Source organism: Adiantum capillus-veneris, chromosome 8 (assembly GCF_014529385.1).
Source record: "Adiantum capillus-veneris isolate H3 chromosome 8, ASM1452938v2, whole genome shotgun sequence".
Taxonomy (NCBI): Eukaryota; Viridiplantae; Streptophyta; class Polypodiopsida; order Polypodiales; family Pteridaceae; genus Adiantum; species Adiantum capillus-veneris.
The window spans coordinates 49,847,766-49,873,829 of NC_140938.1; the positions used below are offsets into that span (position 1 = coordinate 49,847,766).

The 26,064-nt window shown below is 42.3% G+C and overlaps 1 protein-coding gene across 3 annotated transcripts in view; it reads left to right on the plus strand.

The window, feature by feature from the left end:
- Positions 1–16,856, plus strand: part of LOC147452116 (digalactosyldiacylglycerol synthase 2, chloroplastic-like) — a 31,023-nt gene extending 14,167 nt beyond the window's left edge. For all 3 annotated transcript variants that reach the window (XM_086517910.1, XM_086517912.1, XM_086517911.1), the window contains 4 exons: positions 14,160–14,656; positions 14,762–15,028; positions 15,123–15,469; positions 15,716–16,856. In XM_086517910.1, coding sequence (XP_086374036.1) covers positions 14,160–14,656; positions 14,762–15,028; positions 15,123–15,469; positions 15,716–16,253 — 1,649 coding nt within the window. In that variant the 3' untranslated portion in view covers positions 16,254–16,856. The remainder of the gene's footprint in view (positions 1–14,159; positions 14,657–14,761; positions 15,029–15,122; positions 15,470–15,715) is intronic.
- The last annotated feature ends 9,208 nt before the right edge of the window (positions 16,857–26,064 follow it).

Genomic DNA, 26,064 nt, shown 5'->3' on the forward strand with positions numbered 1-26,064 from the left:
ACATCACAGGACATCACATGACAAAGCACATTCAACATTCATTTGGATCTTAGACCATGATTTATCGGCAATGCAGTTAGCAATCGCATCTAGATACACTCAGGACCTAATAGATGGCCGATTGACTAACCCCTATTGCAACCATGTCTATTCGAGATCATTCTTACCAAAATGCTGCAGTCATTTCGTCTATCAGTTCCTACACTTAAACAAGTCAAGAATAAGTCAGTTTCATATTTTCCAGAATTCCATTTCATAAAGTTATACAGCAGAATACTGTCAGCTCTCGGTATCCCTGAAGCTCAAAGAGACATCAGTGACTACTTTTCAAGAATCGAGGCATCTGTTGACAAAGGAGCGGAGTAACTCCTCTCTTGTGCAAGCCACTGCACCAGATCTCCGGCCAAACTGAAATCGGGGTTCCATTTGGAGTAACTATGCTAAACCAAAAGCTTCAAGGTAAAGTTTCACAATCTGAGGAGTATCTGCTAGGTTCTCCTCCTCCATCCACTTCGCATCCAATGCAAGATAGTTCTTGAATTTAACCAAGAACCGCCTTCTGACTTTACCCTTAATTCTTTCTGTCCTTATGTGCCAAAATGTGTTTAGGAAGAAGGATCTCCTCGTTTTCTTCCACTTCGGGTTGCTCATCAGGCTCCCCGTCTTCGAGCACATCGCCTTTAAAAGGTTTCAAGAGACTCACATGAAATGCATTGTGAATCCTCCAAGTGTCAGGCAGTTTCAGTCTGAAGGGGACATCATTGATCTTTTCGGAGATCTGGAAAGGTTTGTAGTAATCTCGAGTTGAGCCGCCAATTCATGTAAAATGAAGTTGGCCTGGGTTCCTCCACCAAAGAAGATGAGGGCTTCCTGATCTTTTACTTTGTCCCATACCCGGCAAAGTTCCGTACTTTCATCTCTAATGGCTTGGGTTGGTTTCTTGCAATCCGGTACTAGGCCTGCTTTTATCTTGCCTTTTTTGCCACTTTCTTCCGCTGCTCTGGAACTCTCTGTCATGTCTTCAGTTTGTCCTCGTTGTCTTTTTGGGGCACTTTGCGGCGTTGTGCCCTCGTTCCTCGCAACCAAAACACTTCTCCTCTTTGAGATGGTCGGCTCTCTCTTGTGCAGTCAATCGGGGTTATGCATCTTTCTTTTCTTGGAAGGTCTTGTTCTTTCTATTATCGTTGGTCGAGGTCTGTCTAGTCTCTCAAAACTTCATCAGGGAGGTAGGTCAAATTACCCGAATGTATCGAGAATCCCCGTTTAGCATGTCCCATTAGTTGTTGTATTGACTCAGACTTTTGTTCTAGGCAGTAATCTCGGGTCTCTGTAGGGAGTCCGTAGCAAAATCGCTCAATTTGTTCTTTGAAAGCGACCTTCTTAAACGAGGAGGTGGGTCTAAAGCAATCTCAAAACCTTTCTCAACAGGCATCCAAAGTGTCACTCTTGGTCATTGAAGATGGTTTCAAGCGATTCTCACATCTCATTCGTACTCCTGGGTCAACCAAGAAGAAATAAAGAGCCGTTTGAACTTCAACCACTTGGTTGGAGCTTCTTTCCTCACAAGAAGAGTGGACCACCATCTTTGCTCATTTCCCTTCAAAAACGATGCTGCCCTCCTGATCTTAGAGTGCTCTGAGTAATGCCCTCCGGAGAAGGCTATACAAACTGTTGAATGAAAGCCAGAGCCTTCGGAGCATCTCAGAATCCAAAAAAAGATTCAAATTTCAATGGATGTTCGCCCTCTTTAAATTCCTTTGTCTTCTTGTTCTTATCATACTGGATGACTCTTCGTAGAATTGTTAGAAACCGGTCGGAATTTGATCTTCTTTGCCTTTTTCTTGTTCTTTCCAAAACTTTGCTTCTTGCTCTGCTTCTTGCCCTTTCTGTCCTCCTCGCTTGAGTATGAAGAGGAAGAGCTAGAAGAATTGTCGGAAGAAGAGGAAGGAGAATTGGGTAGTCTTTCAAAACGCACATGCTTCTTCTGTTCTCGTGCAATTGCAAAAGAAGATTGAAGGCCCAAGTAATTGGGGTAGGCGGTCCTCTTATTGCGCTTCTTCAATTGCTTCTTGGATGGTTTCTTCGATGGCTTTTTCGTGTTCAAAAGCTGATTGATTTGGATTTGGACCACATCATGGAGTTCTTCTTCAGTGAACATCCTTTTCAAACTGAAGCATTTGCTTTGCGCACTCGTCAACCTATTGTCGACGTTGCATCTCCATGAGTTCATACTGTGTGGGCTGGGGTGGCTTGTACTCATTTTTTGCTAGATCGCTTGAATTTTGCGTATTGCTTCCCGCCTCAAGGGTGGCAGATGGAGTCGTCTGATTCTTCTCGGAATCCATAAGTGCCTCAAGAAGAGGGATTGGATTTTCCGGTAGAAGAGAAATTGGCCGTGCTCTGATACCATTGTAACAACTTGGACACCCCAAGTCTAGATTCTATCGCGACACAGTAGAGATTCACTTAAAATACTTCATAATTAAAGAGTCGACACGGCCCGAGGTAGTTCCGTGCCAAGAGAGATTGGCCCCAAAGATTGGCGCCCCTTTTAGTATTTCTTTGTATATTAATCTTTGAGCAAAGTACAACTCTCGTGGGTCCTCGCCCCAAACTCTGCATCCAGATGCTCTGAGATCTGAGGCCCCTAGGGCCCTTTTATTGTTACAAAGGGATGCCTAAAGCATGCTCCCAAAAGCAATGCTTCCAAAAGCAACTTGGCCAAAATCGCAGCGCAAAAAGTGGAAATACATACAGCACTGTCAGTGAAAAAGCGGTGTTGCTACAGTCAGCCTGTCAACGCGTTTTGCGGAGTCCGTACAATCAGCCATGTCAGCCTGTCACCACGTTTTGCGGCTCCGTACAATCAGCCACGTGAGCAGGAAATCCGTATAGTGAGCTTACCTACGATCCGTGTGCCACGTCAACAGTCTGCTCGGGCTTTGCCATGTCATCAATTTGTGACACATACACGAGATTTGTATGTGTGGTCTTGCTTTATTTATCCCTAGTGTTACGTCCCCAGACATCAGGATGGGCGCTTGCAGTATGTCTGACAAGTGTGAACTTGGCTGTTTAGTTATCAAGTCCTATAGATAGGACTTGAGCCTCATTTGTGAGACATCTTGTGTGATCACCACACTTGCTCTAGGCCCTTGGTAGCACTGTCCGCACACCCATATTGGTGTGGGTTCGGTGGTAGGGACAGCGGCCCTTGTGGTAGAGGCTAGCCCGCTTGGCTGCAAGCTCCCAGGCTGGGAATGAGCCCGTATTGGCTCTATGGTTGGGAGGTGAGCTTGATGTCCGCTCACTATGTGTGTCTAGCTGTGCGTTTGTCTTGTGTCATGTCATGTGTGCAAGATGGATCCGGCGTCGGACTAACATTGGTATTAGAGCCACCTTCTTGCTCGTATACGACATAGCGATGTGCACAAAACCACTAGAGCTCATGGGGCCGTAATGGCCCAACCTGACAGGTTCTCCCAACTCTTGTATAGGGTGGTATGGGACGCTACTAGCGAGAGAGGAGGGCAACGGTAATCTCGTGAGTTTTTTTTTCACGAATTTTCGTGTGTAAAATGTTGAATTGCCTGTGGCAGTCACATGGATGCTTGGTATGTCTTTGTTTACCTCTTCGTAGCTAGTTTTGCATGAGCTACCACTCCAGGGACATGGCCAGCCCCTCTGTATGCAACTAATGAGAGGAATTGATTGAGTGGAGTCAGTTTGACGAATGAGTCTAGAGAAGAGTAGCAATTTTATCTTATTATGTGTTGGTTATGTCATTGCCGATGATGCTGGTCTTCCTTGGATTGCTAGCTGCCTGTGTGTAGCGGGTTAAGTTGTTTTAAGTGAGGCCCAAGCAGTATGGTGCAGAGTACCAAGGCTTCGGTAGCAAGGAACTGATATGCGGCAGCCGGCAGTACGCAGCGCTGTGCATAGGCAAAGGAGCGCAAGGTGTTGCAGGGCAGTACTGTGGCGTTGCACATAGTGTGGCTAGAGGCGGTGGACAGGTCGGCGCTAGTACTGGCTTGGGCGACACGTAGGCAAGGGGTCAAAGGTGGTTGCACCAAGCATGGTGCAAGGGGGCCTGTGATTCGGTTAGCAGCAGATGCAGGCGGCATCCGTTGAGGCGGCGCTGTTTGCTTGGCAATTTTTTGACTAAGGGTTTATTTTTTGACCCTTCTATACTTAAGTGACCAGTTCTTAGTGCGTGGCTATCAAACTCATTTTTTAAAACTTGTGTGAATAGGCCCTATAACAAATGGGTGGCCCATTGCACTTGGACTTTTTTCACTCAACAACCGAGCGAAAGTTGGAACCGCCCCGTAAAACCCTAGGACGGTTAGCCTCGTCCCCCCCACCTCTCTAATTCACTCACGCTGACGAGTATGGGCGTAACACTTTCGTTACCGCAATCCCATCTCGTGCGTGAAAGACAAAATCTCTCTCGTCCTATCTCCTACGCTCTTCCTTTCCGTTACTTGTTACTACTACTACTTGCTTACTATACTAAGCATCTTGGGTGTATTTCCCAAGCGAGCTTCTGCTAAATATTCCCGTAATTGCTTGCACATCCAAGCACCATGGCGTCACATGACGCTTCTTCGCATGAGAATGGCGCTGCCAACACGCATCAACCCACGGAGGAGGCGCCTCTTTCTCCTCTCGATTCCACACACACACACACACACACACACACATGCGCGCGGGCTTCGTCTTGAGGGTCTTTCTTCCCCGTCTTTTGACCTCCGATGCATCTCTCGTCGCTATATTGCAGCAACAATTAGCAGAGATGCAAAGGCAACTTGCCTTTTGTCCAGTTGCGTGCCATGCAGGTCTCGTTTTCGCCCGCGGCCATGAGCACTTTACCTCTTTAGTTCCATTCCGACCCCTTCGAAGAGAAAAAGAAGGAATGTGAAGAGACTGCTATTGACTTATGGCTGACAAGACGGTCGGGCAAGGCTTATGCGTGGTGGACTGGGTAAGACGACTTGGGTAGACTTCTAGACGGTCTTTTGCACTCGCTTTGTGCAAATTGATAAGATTGAGTGCTTCCTGTTCAAGTTGGAAATGGGCGAGAAAACCTTGGACGCTTACTCACAGGAATTCAAGGACTTTGTTCACAAGACGAAAGCCTTGGAAGACCCGTATGTCATGTTGGAGATGCTTTATCTGTTTGGATTGCTGCCGGCATACCAGAATGAGGTACTGTGGAATCCTGTTACTTCGCTAGAGGACATCTATAAGTTCGCCAAGAACTACGATAATACCTTGGCGGCCTTTGGAGGTGACCCGAGAGATGGGGAGACTCCTCGCCGTGTTCTCTCCACGTTAAAATACAAGCTTTCAAAGGCTTCGGCAGTCACAAGTTAGTCATTGGACCTTCCGCAAAAGAAATCGAAGCATGAAGGCAAGCTTGCATGGAGGATCAGAAGAAGAACCGCTGTTTCGATTGCCACCACACTGGCCGCTTCCGCAGCAACAAGGCGTGTCCAAAGCAAAAGAGGAAGCCGTCCACCTCCGTATCGGCGACTGATTTGGTAAATGTTGTTGACAATTCAGTTACTCTGTCTTTTATTGATTCAAAGATTTTTCATGTAAATGCACGTAGCTGCCTGGGTTGTCGCGTTAATAAGGTTGTATTTGGCCCGCACGACCTCCTCCGCGTTAAAGGAGAGATCAATGGCCAATCTCCTTCGCATTACATGAGAGATCAATGGCCACGTTGTGACAATGGCTCTACTCATAATTTTATTTCTTCTCGTGTGGTACAAGCACTTAAGCTCGGGACGTCACCCACAGACCATCCGTATGTGGTCCATTATGTAGAACATCGAAGCGATCAATGGATTGAGGTTGTGCAGCGACTCGACCCCTGAATTCAACGTTACCACAAAGTCTTGGACTTCCGTATCATGGGCCTTAGCATGTAAATGTTACTGTAGGCATGCCATCGTTTTATGAGAAGTCAGCTTCTCTGTCTATCGATTATGCATTGCCATACAATTTTCTTTGAATTTGTGGACGTCTCTTGTAACAGACTTGGACTCTCCAAGTCAAAAATCAACCGCGACAGCACCAAATAACCACTTCAAAACAATTCACAGATCACAACAGATTTGCACTGGCCTGGCGGAGTTCCTTGCCTAGAGATATTGGCCCCAAAGACTGGCGCCCCTTTTGGTATTTCTTTTTATATTAATCAGTTCAAAGTACAAGAGAGTGGGTCGGGATTCACTCTCAGGCTCTGCGTCCAGATGCTCTGAGAAGTGAGGCCCTCACCACTAATTTGAAGGTTACAAGGGATGCCCAAAAGCAGAGCCCCAAAAGCTTCAAATCAAAAGCAATTGCTCTCTCTCACAGAGAGTCAAAACTTGAAAGCAAAAGCATTCTCTCTCTCTTTCTCATATTGTAGAGAAAAGCAAAATTTGCGTTGCTATAATAGCCTCCGCGATTTTCGAAAATTAGGGTTTTTGGCAGAAATTAGGGTTTTTGCTGTCTGCCACGTCATCACTTTGTGACATACCCCCCTCTTGAAAGCATTGTAATCGACCACGATTATGCCTGCAAAACCGACAAAAGCCATAAACCGTCTTAGCAGACACTGACTGTTAGTACCTACGTACTAGGAACACACATCTAGCACATGTACAAAATCGACAGTCACATCACACGACATCACAAGACATCACCAGACATCACAGGACATCACATGACATTCAACATTCATTCGGATCTTAGAGCATGATTTATCGGCAATGTAGCTAGCAATCACATCTAGGTCCAATCGGGACCTCATCGATGTCCGATTGACTAACCCCTATTGCAACCATGTCTATTCGAGATCAAGTAGACCAAAATGCTGCAGTCATTTCGTCTATCAGTTCTTGCACTCACAAGAAGTCAAGAACAAATCATTATCATAATAAGGAATTCCATTTCATAAAGTCATCCAGCAGAATACTGTCAGCTCTCAGTATCCGTGAAGCTCAAAGAGACATCAGTGACTTTAGTATCAAAATCAAGGCATCTGTTGACAAAGGAGTGGAGTAACTCCCCTCTTGTGCATCCCACTGCACCAGATCGTCGGCCAAGCTGAATTTCTGTTCCGTTTGGAGTAGACTATGCTAAACCGAAACATCGAGGTAAAGTTTCACAATCCGAGGAGTATCTGCTAGGTCCTCCTCCTCCATCCACTTCGCATCAAACGCAGGAAAGTTCTTGAATTTAACCAAGAACCGCCTTTGGACTTTACCTTTCTTCGTATCCGTATGTGCCAAAATCTGTTCAGGAAGAAGGGTCTCCTCGTTTTCTTCCACTGCGGGTTGCTCATCAGGCTTCCCAATCATCAGGCACATCACCCTTAACGGAGTTCAAGAGATTCACATGCAATGCATTGTGAATCCTCCAAGTATCTGGCAGTTTCAATCGGAAGGAGACATCATTTATCTTGTCAGTGATCTGGAAAGGTTCGTAGTATCGCATACTAAGCTTTGGAAAAAGCCTCTCCTTTCCCTTTTTCTTTCGTAGGCGTGCCTTCTCAAAACGTAAGAGCACCCAATCATTCTCCTTCAATTTCAAGTCGCGACGATGGCGATCCGCTGTCTTTTTTTGTCGGTTCTTGAGACTCCTGCAAAGTCTCGCGAACCTTGGCAAAGCCGTATCCAAATCTTGCGAATATTCATCCGCTTCCAATATCTAATCTTTCGTGCTCAGGAAGGATGGAACCTTCGCAGCACTTTCAACAATCTCACATGGCGTCTTCCCCGTCGAAGAGTGTATCGTGTTACTGTAGGCAAATTCCACCAAAGGTAAGTTCTTTTTCCCCAATGAGTCTTCTGATCCGAGATACAAGACTTCAATAAATCTGAAACCACTGAATTGGCAATCTCAGACTGCCCGTCAGTTTGCAAGTGGAACGATGACGAGAACTGCAACCGCGTGCCAATGTTCTCCCAAATTGCCTTCCAAAACAAACTCATAAATCTTGGGGTCTATGTCGGAGACAATCGTCTTAGACGTGCCATGTAATCGGAAAATCATCGTGATCATTCTGTGTAATCGGGAGATAAAAAATGAAATCCATTTCAATACTTTCCGAGGGGCCGGGTGGGTATGGGTAAAGGGTGTAACAATCCCTGTGCCTTATACCTGTCAAACTTGACCTTCTGGCATACTGCGCACAACTCTCCCACTTCTTTTTTTGAGTCACGGCCAAAAGAAGTATCTCTCTACCCCTTTCATGGTGGTAGCAATGCCGCGGTGACCTGTAAAAGGTGGACAGTGGCATTCCGTCATAACCTTTTCCCTCAACGGCTGTGTAACGTACAACATAGTCTTTTTCATCAAGTAGCCTTCCCGAAGGGAGTATCCAGCTACTGTCTCCCCATCCCGTATCCGTGTGAAAATATCTGCAAAATCTGTATCTGTGGCATACTGATCGACCATATCCTCGAAGCTCCTATGATGTATCGTGGAAATAGCCAGAACCAACAGTTTCCGAGACAAAGCATCTGCCACCACATTCTTCTGTCCCTACACATGGACAATCTTGAAGTGGAATTGTGACAAGATGTTCGCCCACCGCATCTGCTTTTCCGAAAACTGCTTTTGTGACAAGAAGTAGCGCAAACTCTGATGGTCTGTAAAGACAGTAAATCTGCTTCGAGTAGGTAATGCCGCCACTGAGTAAGAGCATGGATAACCGCCAAAAGCTCTTTCTGATAAATCTGTGCTGTCATCTCCGGCTTAGAGAACAAACGCCTCTCGTAAGCTATGACATGGCCTTCTTGCATTAAGACCGTACCCAGACTACGACCACAAGCATCACAATATACTTCAAATGACTTTTGCAAGTCCGACAAAGTCAAAATAGGTCCCGTAGTCAATTTCTCTTTCAATGTCCGAAAGGCAGTCACCTGTGTGGGTCCCCACGAAAAAGGTACTCCTTTCTGTGTCAAGGTATGCAAAGGGGAAGCAACCTCTGCAAACTTTCGTATGAACCGCCTGTAGTACGAACACAGTCCCAAGAAGCTTCTAACTTCATGGACATTCCTCAAATCGGGCCAATCACGGATAGTCTCTATCTTGGCCGGGTCCATTTGCACTCCTACTGTTGACACAATGTGTCCCAAAAAGTGCATCTCTGGTAGGAAAAATTCACTTTTCTTTGCATTAATCACTAACTTGTGATCTCGTAATGCCTGAAAGACTTGAAGCAGATGATCTCTGTGTTCTGCCTCATTCTTGGAGAAAACAATGATTTCGTCAAAGAAAGTGCCAACAAATAGCCTGCACTCTCAAAAAATCCTGTCCATCATCCGGTTAAATGTCGCAGGAGCATTGGTTAAGCCAAAAGGCATCACCAAAAACTCAAATAACCCAAAAGTTGTCCGAAAAGCTGTCTTGTAGACATCTCCTAGCGCTATCCTGATTTGATGATATCCACTCTTCAAGTCAATCCTGCTAAAGCACGAGGATCCCTGTTACCTGTCGAGTATATCATCGATCCTAGGAATCGGAAATTTGTTCTTGATGGTGATTTCGTTGAGAGTGCTATAATCGATGCACATTCTCCAAGATCCGTCTTTCTTCAAAACCAACAACACTGGAGAGCAATACGGTGAAGTACTAGGTTGGACAAGACCCTTTTCCAAGAGGTCTTTCACTGGGTTCATAATCTTTTCATTCTGTACTCGGTTCACACGGTAAGGTGGCCGGTTCGGTGGCGTGCTTCTAGGTATCAGATCAATGGTATGATCTTCAGGCTCTCTAAAAAAAGCAATTGGCATGAGTGTGGAGAAAAATCTTGGCGTTCTTTTGTTCAGGTCAAAACATATTCATCGTTCAGTTCTCTCCCAAAAGAATGAGTAAGAAACTGAAGTTCATCAAGTACAATCTCTAAGCCCTTCATTTATCAAAGTCGCTTTCTCGGCCCGGTAGTCAACCACGGCGTAGTTCTTGTGGTACCAAGGGATCCTGAGTAGAACGTCACTCGCGTGCCCTAAACACCGCTGTCATTGCAAACGAAGTTTGCCAATGCTCGGTGTAATGGCAACATCCCATCCGGGGGCCAATCGAACTACCTCCGCTTGTGGCGTCAGTCTGTCGGGCGTAATTTCCAAATCGAGCCGCCAATTCCAAGTGAAAAGAAGTTGGCCTTGGCTCCTTCAAAAGAGCTTCCTAATCCTTCGCTTTGCTCCAAAAGTGGCAAAGTTTGTACTTTCATTCATTAGATTCGGTGCAGATCCCATGCCATGTGGTACCAGTTTTGCTTTTCTATCTGCCTTTTCTGCTGTTCCTCAGCTGCTCTCGATCTCTCAGGCCTGGCGTGGTCTTTATCATTCTGTTCTTTTTGTGCCTTTTTAGGACACTTCGCGGAGATATGTCCATGTTCCCCGCATCCAAAGCACTTCCCCTCTCTGATGAAGCGAGCTCTCTCCTCAGGAGTAAACTTGGGTGGTGCATCCTTTTTCTCTGGGTTGCTCTTTTTCTTTCTACTTTCATTCCCAGAAGTCTGTTCGGCTCGTTGTGTCATGGCCTCATCTGTGGGGTAGGTTAGACTGCCAGAGTGAATGGCAAAGCCCTGCTTCGCATGACTCATCAACTCCTGAATAGAAGCTGACTTCTGTTCCAAGCAGTGATCTCGGATCTCTGAAGGTAGACCCAAGGTAAACCGCTCAATCTGTTCTCTGAATGAGATCTTCTTGAATGAAGAGGCGGGTAGAAAAGAGCTCCAGAATCTTTCACAATAAGCATTGATTTTATCTTTCTTGGTCATCCGAAGATGGTTCCAAGCAGCTCGTACATCTCGTTCATATTCTTGCGTCAACCAAGAAGAAATAAAAAGCTTCTTAAATTTCAGCCATTTAACGGGCGCAGTCTTGTTTAAAAGAAGCGTGGACCACCAAGTACGAGCATTCCTCTTAAAGTAAGAGGTAGCTCTCCGAATCTTGGAGTGCTCTGAATAGCGTCCTCCCGCGAAAGCGATGTCAAACTGCTGTATAAAAGACAAAGCCTTCGAAGCATCTGAGTATCCTGAAAAAGTATCAAACTTGATCGAGTGGCCACCTTCCTTCAATTCTCGGACTTTCTTGCTTTTATCTTCGAGAAAGTCATACTGGTTGGCTTTGTAAAAATTCTTCTTGTTCGCATAAAAGTTTCCGTCATTGGAATCTGAGCTGTCTGTAGACGAGTCCTCAGTAGAACTGTCAGTCTCTGGGCGAGATTTAGCCTTCTTTGCCTTTCTCTTGCCTTTCCAAAGCGTTGCTTCTTGCTTCGCTTTTTACCTTTTTCTGTCTTCTTCGCTCGAGTCTGAAGAGCTAGAAGAACTGTCAGAAGAAGAAGAAGAACTAAGTAAGCCTTTAAACTTGACACGCTTCTTCTGTTTCTTTGCCTTGTCAAAAGTTGGTTGACGACCCAAATAACCTGGAAAGTTAGTGCTTTTCTTCTGCTTTTTGCCGTGCTTTTTGGCTTTCTTTTGCGCGTCAAAAAGCTGAGCAATCCGTGCATCAACCACCTCTTCTAATTCCTTCTCTGAATATTTCTTGTGAGCAGAAGGTTTCAGAGAGTGTAGTGGTTTTCTGTCACTGCTCATGCACTTCTTGAAAATAAGTCTTGCTCATATATTTTGCAAATTTTGGGTCCTTCGCAAAATTGAGCTTCATCTTCGTTGCATCACCAATCAATTGACGATGCTTCATCTCTCTTTGCTCCGTCTAAGTAGGCCGAGGCGGGCCATACTCTGTCTGAATCTTCGTTGTGATCCCAGCCTGCATCTCCAGATGCAGAGGGAGTCGACTGATCCTTGCGTGAAGCCATAGGTGCCGCGGGAAAAGAAATTCGGGGATCGGATTTCCCGTAGAAGAGAAAAAATCAACCGCGACAGCACCAAATAACCATTTCAAAACAATTCACAGATCACAATAGATTTGCACTGGCCCGGCAGAGTTCCGTGCCTAGAGATATTGGCCCCAAAGACTGGCACCCCTTTCGGTATTTCTTTTATATTAATGAGTTCAAAGTACAAGAGAGTGGGTCGGGATTCACTCTCAGGCTCTGCATCCAGATGCTCTGAGAAGTGAGGCCCTCACCACTAATTTAAAGGTTACAAGGGATGCCCAAAAGCAGAGCCCCAAAAGCTTCAAATCAAAAGCAATTGCTCTCGCTCTCTCTCTCTCACAGAGAGTCAAAACTTGAAAGCAAAAGCATTCTCTCTTCTCTTTCTCATATTGTAGAGAAAAAGCAAAATTTGTGTCGCTCTAATAGCCTCTGCGATTTCCGGAAATTAGGGTTTCTGGCAGAAATTAGGGTTCGCAGGAATTTTAGGGTTTCTGGCAGAAATTAGGGTTTCTGCTGTCCGCCACGTCATCACTTTGTGACATCTCTCTGCCGGAGTTACCAGATGGGCTTCCAACGAGTAGAGTCGAACTCAAGACTGGTTATTCAAGACGGAGAGAGAAAGAGGGAACAAAGAGAGATTGACAAGCCAAGTTCGAGATCACCCTAATGAATTGTGATGAGATGGATACAACGTGATAGCCCTTGGGGATCTTAAATACCTCCCAAAGAAAGTTGCTTGACTCAACCCAAATAAATTATGTCAAATAGATCAAATGATGAACTTAGTAAATAGGCTTTAGAGTGGGCATGTTTACACTAGATTGATAACTTTAACATTTGTGTGCCTGCCATACAAGGATCACCTGTGTGTCCCTTGCGATGCAAGGAGTGGGCATGTTTACACTAGATTGATAACTTTAACGTTTGTGTGCCTGCCATACAAGGATTACCTGTGTGTCCCTTGCGATGCAAGGAGTGCTTGTGTGTCCACTTGTTATGCAAGAAGGTCAGGCATGAAGGGGTCGTGTGCCGAGTCTGCCACATCATCAGTCTGCCGAAGCTCAGTGTACTTATTCAGCAGATAGTCACCAGAAACGACGTTTGAGGGCTCAAGAAATGGACCGGCTGTTTCTGGTTGTTTTAGACAGATAAAAATGCCGTTGTGCCTCTAATTTCTTATAACCCCTAAAATGTGTGCTGGCTGGGATTTTTAACGATTTCACAGTTTTGGCTTCGAAACTTTGCAACTGTGTGTTTATGCAGGAAATACAGAGTGAACACTAAAGGCTCAGGGTTTGAACTATCTTTGACGTCGTAACTTAAGCTTCCTGATCATGTCTTTCAGTTTAATGTCATCAGTGATTGATCTATGCTTCTACTACCTAGGCTTCTTCTTGTATTGGTTATGTTTCAGTCCTATAATAGCTTGTACATTTTGTTAATTTTTTGATCAAAAGAAACTCCATTTCTCAACTGTTTCGGTCTCGGTCAAAACTCCCAAACTCCGGTTTTTGGTTTCTGTTTTGCCGTTTCTGTTCTTGTTGTTACTATGGTTGCACGAATAACCACTTGGTTCTGTCATTGATGATCGTGAGGATCATGTCTACTTGTTGAAGAAGGCACAATATGGTCTCAAATAAGCACCTAGGGCGTGGTATCCAAAGAAGGACAATTATATCATTTATTTAGGTTTTGAGTGATCTCATGCTGATGCTAACCTTTATGTGATTGTCAAAGATGGCAATATTTGTATCATTATCTTGAGGGAAAGGTGAAAAGAAGCCCCATTGGAGAGTGAACAAAAGAATACGGAAGAAGCTAGATCTATTGGTGAGGTGAGTGGGGCGTTTGAGAGACAACCGATTCTCAACGAGCATTGATAAAATCCCCCCATGGTAGGTGAATTAGCACATTGAAGTGGCATAGCATTTGGAACTCTAGGTGAGTATCTAGGTGAATTGCCTTTTCTTGGCCCTCAAACTGTATTTACTGGAAAACCCTAAAATTAGAATGAGGTCTGTTTATCACATAGGTTTTGACACATTGATTTGACAACAGTTCGAGGCCTTCATAGTAGTTCGTATTTTAATTCTCATTTTTAAAAAAGTTCTTTGTATCCCTTGATTGCGTGTTTCGTGCAAGTTTTTAAGCCTTTCTTTTAGTTCATCATTGAAATCTGTCTGTATGGAGGTATATGGTCACTGCTCTTATGAGCTCATGCCATTTTGTGTATTTCTTTCTGCAAGTACTAGCATAAATGGAGAACTGGAAATTTCTTTTACGTACTCATCTCGTTGCTTTGTAATGATTGCCAGATGTAGCAGAAAAGGTCTGTGATATGTTGCAGAAATACAAACGTAAAGAACATCTTTGTGCTCTTCCCACATCTTCAAATCATGAAGATTCACATGCTGCAAGTGCTCTGGGAAGTGCTGCAGATGAGTTAGATTTCCGAATTTCTAGTGTCGTACAAAGCACAGGCTATCATTACAAAGGGGGTCTTTGGGGTGAACGGGCTGCAAAGAATGAAGGGGAAGGTCTTCGTAATGTTGCAATTGTAACAACAGCCAGCTTGCCATGGATGACAGGGACTGCAGTAAACCCCTTGTTTCGTGCTGCGTATCTTGCAAAGAATGGAAAACAGTCTGTAACCTTGTTAGTACCATGGCTTTGCAAAAATGATCAGGGCTTGGTTTATCCTAACAATCTATCCTTTGAATCCCCAGAAGAACAGGAGGTTTATATTCGTGAATGGTTAGAAGCAAGGGTAGGATTCAAGCCCAATTTCAAGCTGGTTTTCTATCCAGGAAAGGTGGGTTCCCTATGGTGGTTATATTCAACTTGCTTGGTGTAGGGAATTGCCTCTTTATTAAAGATTCATTTAAAAAAATGAGCCTTTCTACCATCTTGAGTGCAGTTTTCTCAAGAGAAGAGGAGCATATTGGCCGCAGGGGATATCTCTCGATTTATTCCGGATAAGGAGGCTGATATTGCAGTATTGGAGGAGCCGGAGCACCTGAATTGGTATTACCATGGCAAGCGCTGGACTGACAAGTTCCAGCATGTTGTTGGGGTAGTGCACACCAATTACCTTGAATATGTGAAGAGAGAAAAGAATGGTGCTCTTCAAGCTTTTCTGCTAGAGCATGTGAACAATTGGGTCACTCGAATATATTGTCACAAGGTAAAATAGCTATCCACTTCCCAATGATGAGTTTCCTCGTGGCATGTTACGCTACTGAGCTTCAATCCATTTCTTATGGTGATCAATCTTGTAGGTCCTGAGGTTGTCTGCTGCTACTCAAGAACTGCCAAAATCAATTGTATGCAATGTCCATGGAGTCAGCCCAAAGTTTCTTGATATTGGTCAACAAGTTGCCACAGAGCAATCTGGAGCTACAAATTTTCCGAAGGGTGCATACTTTTTGGGGAAGATGGTGTGGGGGAAAGGGTACAGGGAGCTAATAGACCTTTTAAAGAAGCACAAGCAGGATCTGAAAAATCTGTGTGTCGATATTTATGGTACTGGAGAGGATGCTACGGAAGTGAAGGCTGAAGCTGAGAAGCTTGGCTTGAGCCTAAAATTTCATCAGGGTAGAGATCATGCTGATACTTCACTTCATGGGTAAGTCATCGTGGTTCCGCACGCTGTTGGCATCTACTGCGCTATTTATTTTGAATAGTTTGTGTTCTCCTGAATGTCTTTGCAAAGACATTTTATTCCATGGGCAAGCATGAAAAGCACATATGGATGCGTCGATGCTTTCTCCTTAAAACATTGAGTGCATGGTGAAGGATGAGAAAAAGTACATAGTCATAAATTTTTCAGTAGCATGAGTCACTAATGGTTGTCCTTATTGATTTCAATCAGGTACAAAGTTTTTATTAATCCAAGCATCAGTGATGTTGTGTGCACAACCACAGCTGAGGCACTAGCAATGGGAAAAATTGTAGTGTGTGCGGACCATCCCTCTAATGAGTTTTTTCGGCCATTTCCAAACTGCCTAATGTACAAGAACTCACAAGAATTTGTGGCAAAGGTGAATCAAGCTTTGGCATCTAATCCAGTACCCCTTTCACCGGAGCAGCGCTACATGTTGTCATGGGAGGCTGCGACGGAACGATTTATTGAATATGCTGAACTAGATCAGCCTTTCAAGAAGGAGATAAAACTGTCTGGCCCTGAAGATCTTGTTCAAAAGAAGGGGATGAACCTTTCAACGTGTTTACCGAATTTGACAGAAGTCGTAGATAATGGGCTTGCCTTTTCACATTTTTGTGCGTCTGGGAATGAGGCTGCCAGAGTGATATCTGGGGCGTTACCAGGTACGATGAACTATAATCTACAGCAAAGCAAAGATCTCCATCTTCCTCCTCCAGCTGTGGAGTTTCCCATTTACACGTGGTAAATGTAGGTTTCCATCTATATGCCAAAAGCCATTTAAGGTGGCTGGCTATATATACTCTCCAGTAGAACTTCTGCAGGTATTCTTTGGGTGTAGTACGATTACATGTACCAATCATTAGCCCCCGTTCAGCCCGGAAAATTATGTACATTATGAGCTTTCATATCATGAGCACATTATTGTCTGTAAATTGGGTAGCTGTTGACAATGGCGGTGTGACATACTTAAAAGCTGCAAGGTGAAGGCATCTACATGCCTATGATGTGCACCGAGAACGGTGAGGAGTGAGACTTTCATCTGAGTTTGTAATTGATACGTCTCTGTGTAGATTGGGTATCAGGCCTTGAGTTCAAGACTCGTCGGGTAGATCTTTGAGGTCTCTTGGGATTGTTCCAACGACGTTAAAATCTCTCTTCTTGTTCAAGTGTGTCTAATTGATAGCAAAAGAAAACCAGTTTGATGGTAGCCTTATCTTGATACGTGGAATGAGGGGGCATTCATCCCTTCTACTCTATTTCTACTGCTCAGTCCCGACTGTGGTGTAATTAGCACCCATTCATGGGTAGCCTTGTATTTGACTTGTGAAAAAGCAAGATTGCTTCCTTATCGAAGTGTGTAACATTAGTTGAGCTCTGCAAAGTTGGTTTTAAATGTTTCAATCATATAGATTGTCTCGACCTTGTTTCTCTAAATCTGCTTTCCTTTTAGTTAGGTCTGCTGCGAGTATGAGCTGATATTTTTGTTAAGTGCAAACTAAACTTCTTTCCAAATGTTTAGTAATCTTGGCTGTTAATATGGTAAAAGCAGCTTCAAACTTATTACTCAGCTGAGTGGACCTTAATGCTGGTTTCATCGATTCTTCATTTGTATCTAAGAGTTTGTATGGAAGATGACACGGACAATATTTATGCCACCATGGATGTAGTAAGATTAAGGGTTGTATTTAGATGTGCAAGAGGGAGAGTATTGTTGATAGATGAGTATTGTTGCTTGAAATAACAGAAGTAACTATATAATCTCTCTCTCTCTCTCTCTCTCTCTCTCTCTCTCTCTCTCTCTTTGGGAACTCTTCCTGTGTCTGACTCTCTTTCTTCAATTGGAAGGCAGTGCCATTGTCTGCCTGTAGATGCCTTATTTTACACTGTTTTATTCAAGTTCTTTACATTGCAATTTCTCATTTTAAGTTATGACCAAGTTGAACAGTGAAGAAACTGCAATTTGCTACATCTTTGTGTGAATGCCTTTTGGTGTCTTGTGTTTAATGTTGGCGTTGCCTATGCTTCAATATGAGCATGAGCTACAACAAAAATGTGGCCATGTGCTTAAGAGTCGCTACGGGGAAAGTTTTCTTTCTTGACTCTTGTCTGAAAGAGCTAAACATAAAGAGGCCCACTATAGTGGGAAATCAGAGTTTCTTGCATTCTAGCAGCAAGCAGCGTTCGAGCCATTATTCTTGCGATATATATATTTTTTGTGTAATGATTTTATAGTAAAGGCATGAGGTTGTGTCATTATTTGCCTCTCCACATTGTGTAATTTGCAGAGAAGCTACATGTTGTGGGCTTTTACCTCATTTGAAGTGGGTTTTCATATTTCTCTCTAATAACTACAAACATACTCAGCTAGTCTAAGCTTGCAAGCATGTCCTTAATTGGGCTAAAACTTTAAGAATTGCAAACCATTGTCTTATCAATTTGTGGTAGTAGAATCGTCTTTGAACCAAATTGACCAAAATGTCGTATTGGTGCGATCTGAATAACAAAGACCGGAATTAATCTCGTGGTAGAAATCACCAATTTGAAATCATCGTACTCTGATCTTCCATTGTAAGATCATTGCCGATATCCTCTTTGGTACAATTGCAATCAATTACGGGTATTTTGAAAAACACAAGCTTTTAATCTTGCCTTTGCTTCTCTCTCCTTAGTTGACTCCCTTTCATGTGCTTGGCTCTTGAAACACCTCCTCTGGCACAAAAGTAGATGCTTCAAAGTAGCCTTTTAACACTAGGTTTGTATTTGAGCCACTTAAGTGGCTTGGTACCTCATCCTATGAAATTGGCTCAAGATTGGTTATTTTTGAAAAACAACAAGCATAGGATATCATTGAGGTGCTATTACATAGAGAACAAATTGATATACAAGAAAGTGCAAACTAAAATCAATTTTCTAACAATAGTAGAAAGCCACAAAATTGGCTTTTAAATTTGATAGCGTACATGTTTTTAAGGCTTGGAACAAGTTGGCAGTCTTTTCTTTAGGGATCTACATTGGATATGAAAACTTTTGAACAATTTTTGCTCAATTGTACTTAAAAAATGACCCTTGAATTATTTATTTTTATATTTTTCAACTCCCTACATGCCTCGAGAATAAGAATTTACAAAATAAGAATAAGAATTTACAAAATAGTTGCTTATAGCCACAAAAGTGGCTTGTGTACACATATCCCTAGTGTTAAAGAACTTCTCTTGCAAAAGGGAGTGTGTCCTCTACCTCAAATAAAAAATTGTACTTTGCTCTTTTTTCTCTAAGCTCAAATCATTTATAGTAGGGATGAATAGACAACAAGCTTGTGTGATTGCCTTAAAAACTTTATAGATTCTCTTTGGAGAGGCTTCTCCTATAAATTTCTAGTTGTAGCCTACAACTTTAGAGTTATTTGAGAGCATTTTCCTTTCTATTTCTCTAGGGATTTAGTTAGGAGGCAGCTTTATTTCTCTAATGACACTCACAAAGATCGTGGTTTCATGAACCACTTTGGACCTTAAGAGACATGATTATGTCTTTCTTGGTCACTTTCTTTCTTATAAATCTTTCTTCAATCTCTACAAGTCGGTGAATATGCCTAACAATATAACATTGCCATTGTTTGGTAATGATTCCTTGGTTACTCACATGAAACTTAATGTCGTCGGAATGTCTGACAATGATCAGTGTCTCACTTAGGCCTTGGAAGGAATGGCTAAAGACCACCCCAATGTTGAGCCTCAATGTCAAACCCTCAACTGGGCATTTCTTGATCTTTTGGTCAAATTTGAATAAAGCTTTGTATACATCATTGCATAATAAACTCATCTACTTCCTTTTGTAAAGGGTTCTAAAAACTATCCATACGGTTTATATTTGATAGGGCCACCCTATGAAATTTTGCATTAATTCTACCCCTTGTATTCAATTCAAAAATCGACCTGGTATGTCTTAAGGGGAAATAAGCAATTACTAATGGATTTTTATGATAGGAAAATCCGAAATAGCTCGCTTGTAGGTTATGGGTACCCAACCTTTGAGTCAAGAACACATGCCTTTGAGCCACTCTCGCTTTTGATGAGCTTGTGATCCATTCCTCCGTCCATGTTGTTCTTTATCTCCTCTGAAACACTTAAGATAATGCTATTCTTTAGGTCCTCTCCTTGAGTATCCATTTTTCCCACTTTATGTCTTATCCTATATGTTGATTTCACTTATCGATTGAAGTGGGGAAAGCCATCTTATCTAGAAATCCATCTCCATTCTACTATGTACACTCTCTCATTCGTCATGTAGACATCTCGATGGAGTAATGATCTCAACATGATCATGTGGTAAAATATGGATAAATTTTCTTTATCACTAGGTGCAAGGGACTTACACACTAATAGGAGTCATGCATGAGAGAGAGAGAGAGAGAGAGAGAGAGAGAGAGAGAGAGAGAGAGAGAGAGAGAGAGAGAGAGGCGTTTGTGTGTGTCCACATTGGCCAAACGATTACGTAACCTTTAACCCAATAATCCCTCGCTCAAAGGCCAATGTGCCTTCAAGTGAGGGCTACCATGAAAAATCTCATCCTATTCCCATCACCTCGTGGCTATGTAGTAGATGCCGCCAAAGACTACAAGTAGACAACATGATGTCTATGTCACTTATATATAACGATGTATAGATGCTCCATGTGTAGTAGAGAATATGAGCAATACCTAAGTATCACCCAAGTACCTAAACCTGTCAAGAACTATTGGGCCGTAGCCTCCTATCATGGCCAACCATGTGTTGATTTACTATAGAGGATGCCCTAATTGAATCATATCCATAATATTTTCCCATTGATGCCTAACCATGCAACATAGCCTCATCACTAGAAGACATGTACTAGTTGTCAAATAGGCATCATGATATATCCACAAACTTGCACGCCTACTACATCAAAACTTTGGCTTGCTCTCCATGCCTAGTCGCATCACATGAACCTACATCCAAAGGTCCAACATCACCATCCAATAGTTGACATGTGGAAAAACATCATTGGAATAATCACAGAACCAATATCCTTGTCACTCATCAATGGCTACCCATACTCATGTATTGTCACCCTATGTGTTTCATATGAGATACCATCATGACTACATGGATACCCAAGAGGAAACATCTCCTTGTATCATCGAGTACCCACATCACTGTCTCACAACGGAACATCCCAAGGTGACCACATGATGCAATCTCTTTTTCTATGAGACTTTGCATCGCTACCCCTTGCTACATGAGTAGATGTCTAACATCCTTCAACACCAATGAGGAACCATGAATAAATGTAAAATGGACTCTCCCACAGTGGAAATTTTGTGTGACTAATCACCTAATCTCAAGAAGTCCTCTCTCATGGAATCTTACGATATGAACTACTCCCGATGGAGAGTAACATGAAAGGATGCTCTAAGATCAAATATCCAATAGGAATCAAGCCATCACCCATGGCTAATAAGAAAGCATGTGAGTATGTAAATGCTTAAAGTGCATCTCCATCCAAAACATGAGAACCATCCTCATCTTTGCCATCACTCAAAATAACATGCATATGTCCATTCTTGACTTTTCTAATAGGTGTTGAAAAAACTGTGCTATGCTTCTAGTTTCTTACCAATGACCACAATGCTAGCATACTAGGTCTCCATGAGTCTGAGACTTACCTTTCATATAAACATATAGGGAGTATAGACTTGTTCACAGATCATGAGATGTCCTCTCATGCATAACGTCTAATCTTCCTCACATGCAATAACTAAGAGAGACAATAATGTAATATCATAGGATATTTATGACATTTGTTGCCTCTTTTTGATGGTGGAAACTTGAATGTAAATTTTAATGAGGCATATGTATAGCGTATTGGGGTTTCTGAAAATGTTATGGACCAGCCTATTACTAACACATATGAACATGATGTATTTGATGTGGAAAGGGCTCAAAATGAGGAGGCTAGAGGTATGCCAAAATGGCTGGTGCATACTTTGCTGACAGTAAATTGGATGCACCTATGTCTAGTTGTACTCGTTCAGGTTCTTGCCATGCATCTTATGCATAGGATTGTTATGCTTTGGCTGTTTCTAGTTTATGTGATGAGGAGAAACCTCTTTCTTTTGATGGAGCAAAAAAATTAGAAAATTGGATGGCTACCGTGTAATTAGAATATGATGCGCTTATAGAAAATGACACATGGACTTTATGTGATTTGCCTCATGGCAAAAAGGCCGTTGGTACGAAATGCGTCTACAAGTTGAAACATAAGTCGGATGGTGAGATTGATCTCTACAAGGCTAGACTTGGTGCAAAATGTTATGCACAACAGAAAGGCATTGATTATGAAGAGACTTTTGCTAACACATGTCATATGACTACTCTTCGTTTTCTATGTGCATTGACAATTCATTTTGGATGGAACATACATCAATCGGACATTGTTCGTGCTCTCTTGAATGATCATATAATTAAGGAAGTTTATGTTATGTAGCTTGACAAGAAAATAAAGTGTGAAAATGTAAGAAAGCTTTGTATGGATTGAAGCAGTCTCCTCGTGCTTGGTATGAGAAAGATGACACTCATTTGGTTAAACAAGGTTTTTCTAACACTCCAACAACTGAAAGCACTTTGTATGTCAAGCATGATGGTGATGTATTTCTCATGGTCGTTCTATATGTAGATGATATGTTGATTATTGGTCTCAATGAGACACAACTAAATTCAAGGCTGATTTGAGTGCTACTTTCAAGATGAAATACTTGGGGCTTTTGTATCATTACTTGGGCATACACTTTAAGGAGTGTGATGGAGGTATTGCCTTGTGTCAAACAAGCTACATAGAGACATTACTATTGTACTTTTGCCTTGAGGATTGCAACCTATTGCTACTCCAATGGAAGTAGGTTTGAAATTAAGTCGTCATGATGCTGGTGATCTTGTCGATGTCATTCTTTATCAAGATGCCTTATTTTTGTATAATACAAGGCTAGATATTCGATTTGCAATTTCAAAGGTATTGCCTTGTGTCAAACAAGCTACATAGAGACAATACTATTGTATTTTTGCCTTGAGGACTGCAAACCTATTGCTATTCCAATGGAAATAGGTTTGAAATTAAGTCTTCATGATGCTAATGATCTTGCCGATGTCACTCTTTATCAAGATGCCTTATTTTTGTATACAATACAAGGCTAGATACTCACTTTGCAGTTTTAGAGGTTAGAAGATTTATGCAGAGCCCAGGGTCTAAGCATTGGCAAGCTGACAAGAGGATCTTTTGCTACTTGAGTGGCACTTTACATCTTGGGTTGTTTTATACCCAAGGGGCATCATGCCTTTTCTGACTCAGATTATTGGGCCGGTTGTTATGACACATGAGTGTCTGCAAGCAGTTTTTGTTTCATGCTTGACAATTCATGCATATCATGGTTAAGCAAGAGGAAACCTATTGTGGCCACTTCTAGTTACAAAGCTAAGTATGATGTTCAATAGGTTGTATAGCTATGTTGCTTATTTGTTAGCTTTACCGTGGGCTCTTGCCACTTGTTAAGGAAATCAGTTTGTGACTGTTTTTTGTTCCTTTCAGCACAACAAGCTCGGAAAATTCACTTCACAACTATGCTTCAGCGTGTATGGCTTAAATGCCTTATTGCTAATTTGGGTGTTGGACAAGACACTGCCAACATCATCTACATTGAAAATTAAGCACATTGGCAGTTGCAAGGAGCCCAATTTTCCATGCTCGCACAAAGGACATTGAGGTGCATTATCACTATGTCAGAGATTGACTCTTAGCAGGAGAGATCAACTGGCTTATGTGCCAACATAGGACAATCTTGTAGATCTGTTCACAAAGGCATTGCCTTGTGAGAAGTTTGAAGATTTTGGCAAAGTTTTGGGATTGTTTCCCTTTGTGGATTGATCATGTCCTTAGGGCATGGCACTTCCCTATGCACTATGTGCCGGCTCTTGTTCACCGCATCACTCCCAGGGGAGATTGGTTATTATATATGTGGTAGTGATGTGTTTGAACACACTTAGGACTGCCGAGGTATTTTTTCCCTTGCTAGGAGGTCCCCCCCCCCCCCCCCCCCCGCCCTTTCCTTGTGCATTGTATATATGTCCATCATTATAGGGCTATCTGATCTTTCCATTGTGTACTGAGCAATACACTCTTTGTTGTGTGCCTTGAGCAACTTCATCTTCTCCAAGCTGTGTGTGCATTCCTGTAACTCCAATTCCAACAATTAGATTGTAAATTCCAACAATTAGATAGTAGTGCCACCATCTTAGCTACCATCAAGCATGTGCTAGAAGCCACATGCCACGCTCTTGGTGCATGGGGGTCTATTCTCATTTCATCAATGCCTCTTGTTTGTGTGTGTGTTGTTGGTAATGAAAAACTAGATATACCCTTCTACAACTCTAGATGGATTATCATCAATTGAGGGATACTTGAGGCATCCTCAAAATGATGGAGGAAGTATCCCAAATTGTACATTTGCAAGAGAATCATTAATGAACTAAGCACATCTTTGTGTGTTTCTCTACTAGTCCACCTAGTGTACGAGTGCTTGTTGCTCGTATTTGAAGTATCTATGTGATGGTAGTTTAACATGAAACCATCATGAGCACACATGAATTATTAGTGCATCTTGGCACCTACCTATGTGACTGTGTGTGCTTTTAAGTAAGCACTTTTCATCAAAAGGTTGTGTGTATCAATGTATATTCAAAAAAATGTATTCACTACCTACATAGTGGAAGGACACTCTAAAGAGAACAAAAATATAAATGTATCAATGTGCATTTTGAACTCAACCACCTCTTTATAAGGACACGAAAGGTCTTTTGAATTTCCACTTTCATGGGTCTTCTCAATTCCTAAACTCACCCTTCACATATGCACTTAAGATGTTTTGAAAGGCTATTTGCTTTTCTTAGATCGGGGAGACCTAAGTGTATCATAATTAAGTTTTTAAGCAGAACTCTACCAATTGTTGTGTAGAGAACATGTCCAGTAGGGAAATTGTAAAAACATTTGGTAGATTCTTTGAAAGCAAGATAGCCCCCACATCCACTTTAGGTGGATGCTATCCTATTGTGGGGATGACTATGGAAAATGATGTAATTTTCATGGAAAGATTAGCTATATTTGGAGAAAGGTGCTCCCTTTGATACTACCCTTCATTGAGAATTTGGTGGAACAATGTGGCAAGGTGAAAGGGACAGGAGTACAAGGTAATCTATTTCTATCAAGCATGCCCCTCATGCATCCCTTCCTGAAAGGGAGAGGATACAAGGTAATCTATTTCTATCAAGCATGCCCTCGTGCATCCCTTCCTCCACAAATGTCTTTTTTGAATGAATGTTTGCTTCTAGGTGCTGATTTTCTCCCAACAAACAAAGGTTTTGGACATTTTTAAACATTAATTGCAAGAAAGATGACCCAATTCTTCCAAAATTGATGGGTGTGTGCCCCAAGTATAGCGACAACTTTAGGTCAATGACATGTTTGAATCAATGAAGCAATTTTTAGTTAAAAGATGTGCCATGAGAGATTGTTGATGTCTATATGATTTTCTTTTCACTATAGATCCAAGTATTCAACTAGAAGGATAGTAAGAACTTTGTATTTGTATTGTCTACCCATGGTGGTGGGCTAGGAATCAACTTGACATTTGCAAATACAACTATCATATATGATACCGACTATGTACGAAATGGATCTATGCTTACTTGCTGCTGTTCTCATGTTTATATTTTCTGTCATTTACAAAATTTGACTGCGAACCTTGCTTTGAGAAATCCCTATATGGATTTGTACGCTACGGACCAATGTCACAAAATAGGACAACCACAACGTGTCCATGTCTATGGGCTTGCAACCTATCACTCTGTTGAGGAGGTAAACAAGCTTGTCCATGCCCATCATAGTTGTAGTTTGCAATTTGTGTTGAGTATCTTTGTAAGATGGGTTCAAAGTGCAAAAATTAGGGACGAAAACCTCATGAAGCTGATGGATTGCAGTCACCTAGTGAACAAGCAATCTCAAGCTGCAGCTGGCAGACTGCCAGTGGTGCCAATTACCTGGAGACTTTTCCCCTCAAAGGTCCAAAATGGGAGGTAGTCAATATCTGGTCTGCAAAGAGAAATCTCCTATCCTCCACTGAAGGCTACATGAATCCTTAATGTTGAGCTCAGTCTTCAACTTACACTCGATATGTGACCAACCCCTTAAGCCAAGAATACCAACCATGCACCATTATGTGCACGTATGCATATCACTATATAGATTTTTCTAATCATATGTTTATTTATAGTCACATGCTATTCACTATAGCCACATGGTATTTGACCTTTCTCCCACATGTGATCCAAATCACTTTCTAGCATTAAATGCCACTTCCCCTTTTTCGAGCCTATAAATGGGCACTATGCAAAGCATGTAACTCTCTCTTGAAGTCTAATACAATCATTATGTTCATTCCAATATGAATGCTTTGTTTGTACACACACATTGCCCATTGTACTCATACACCA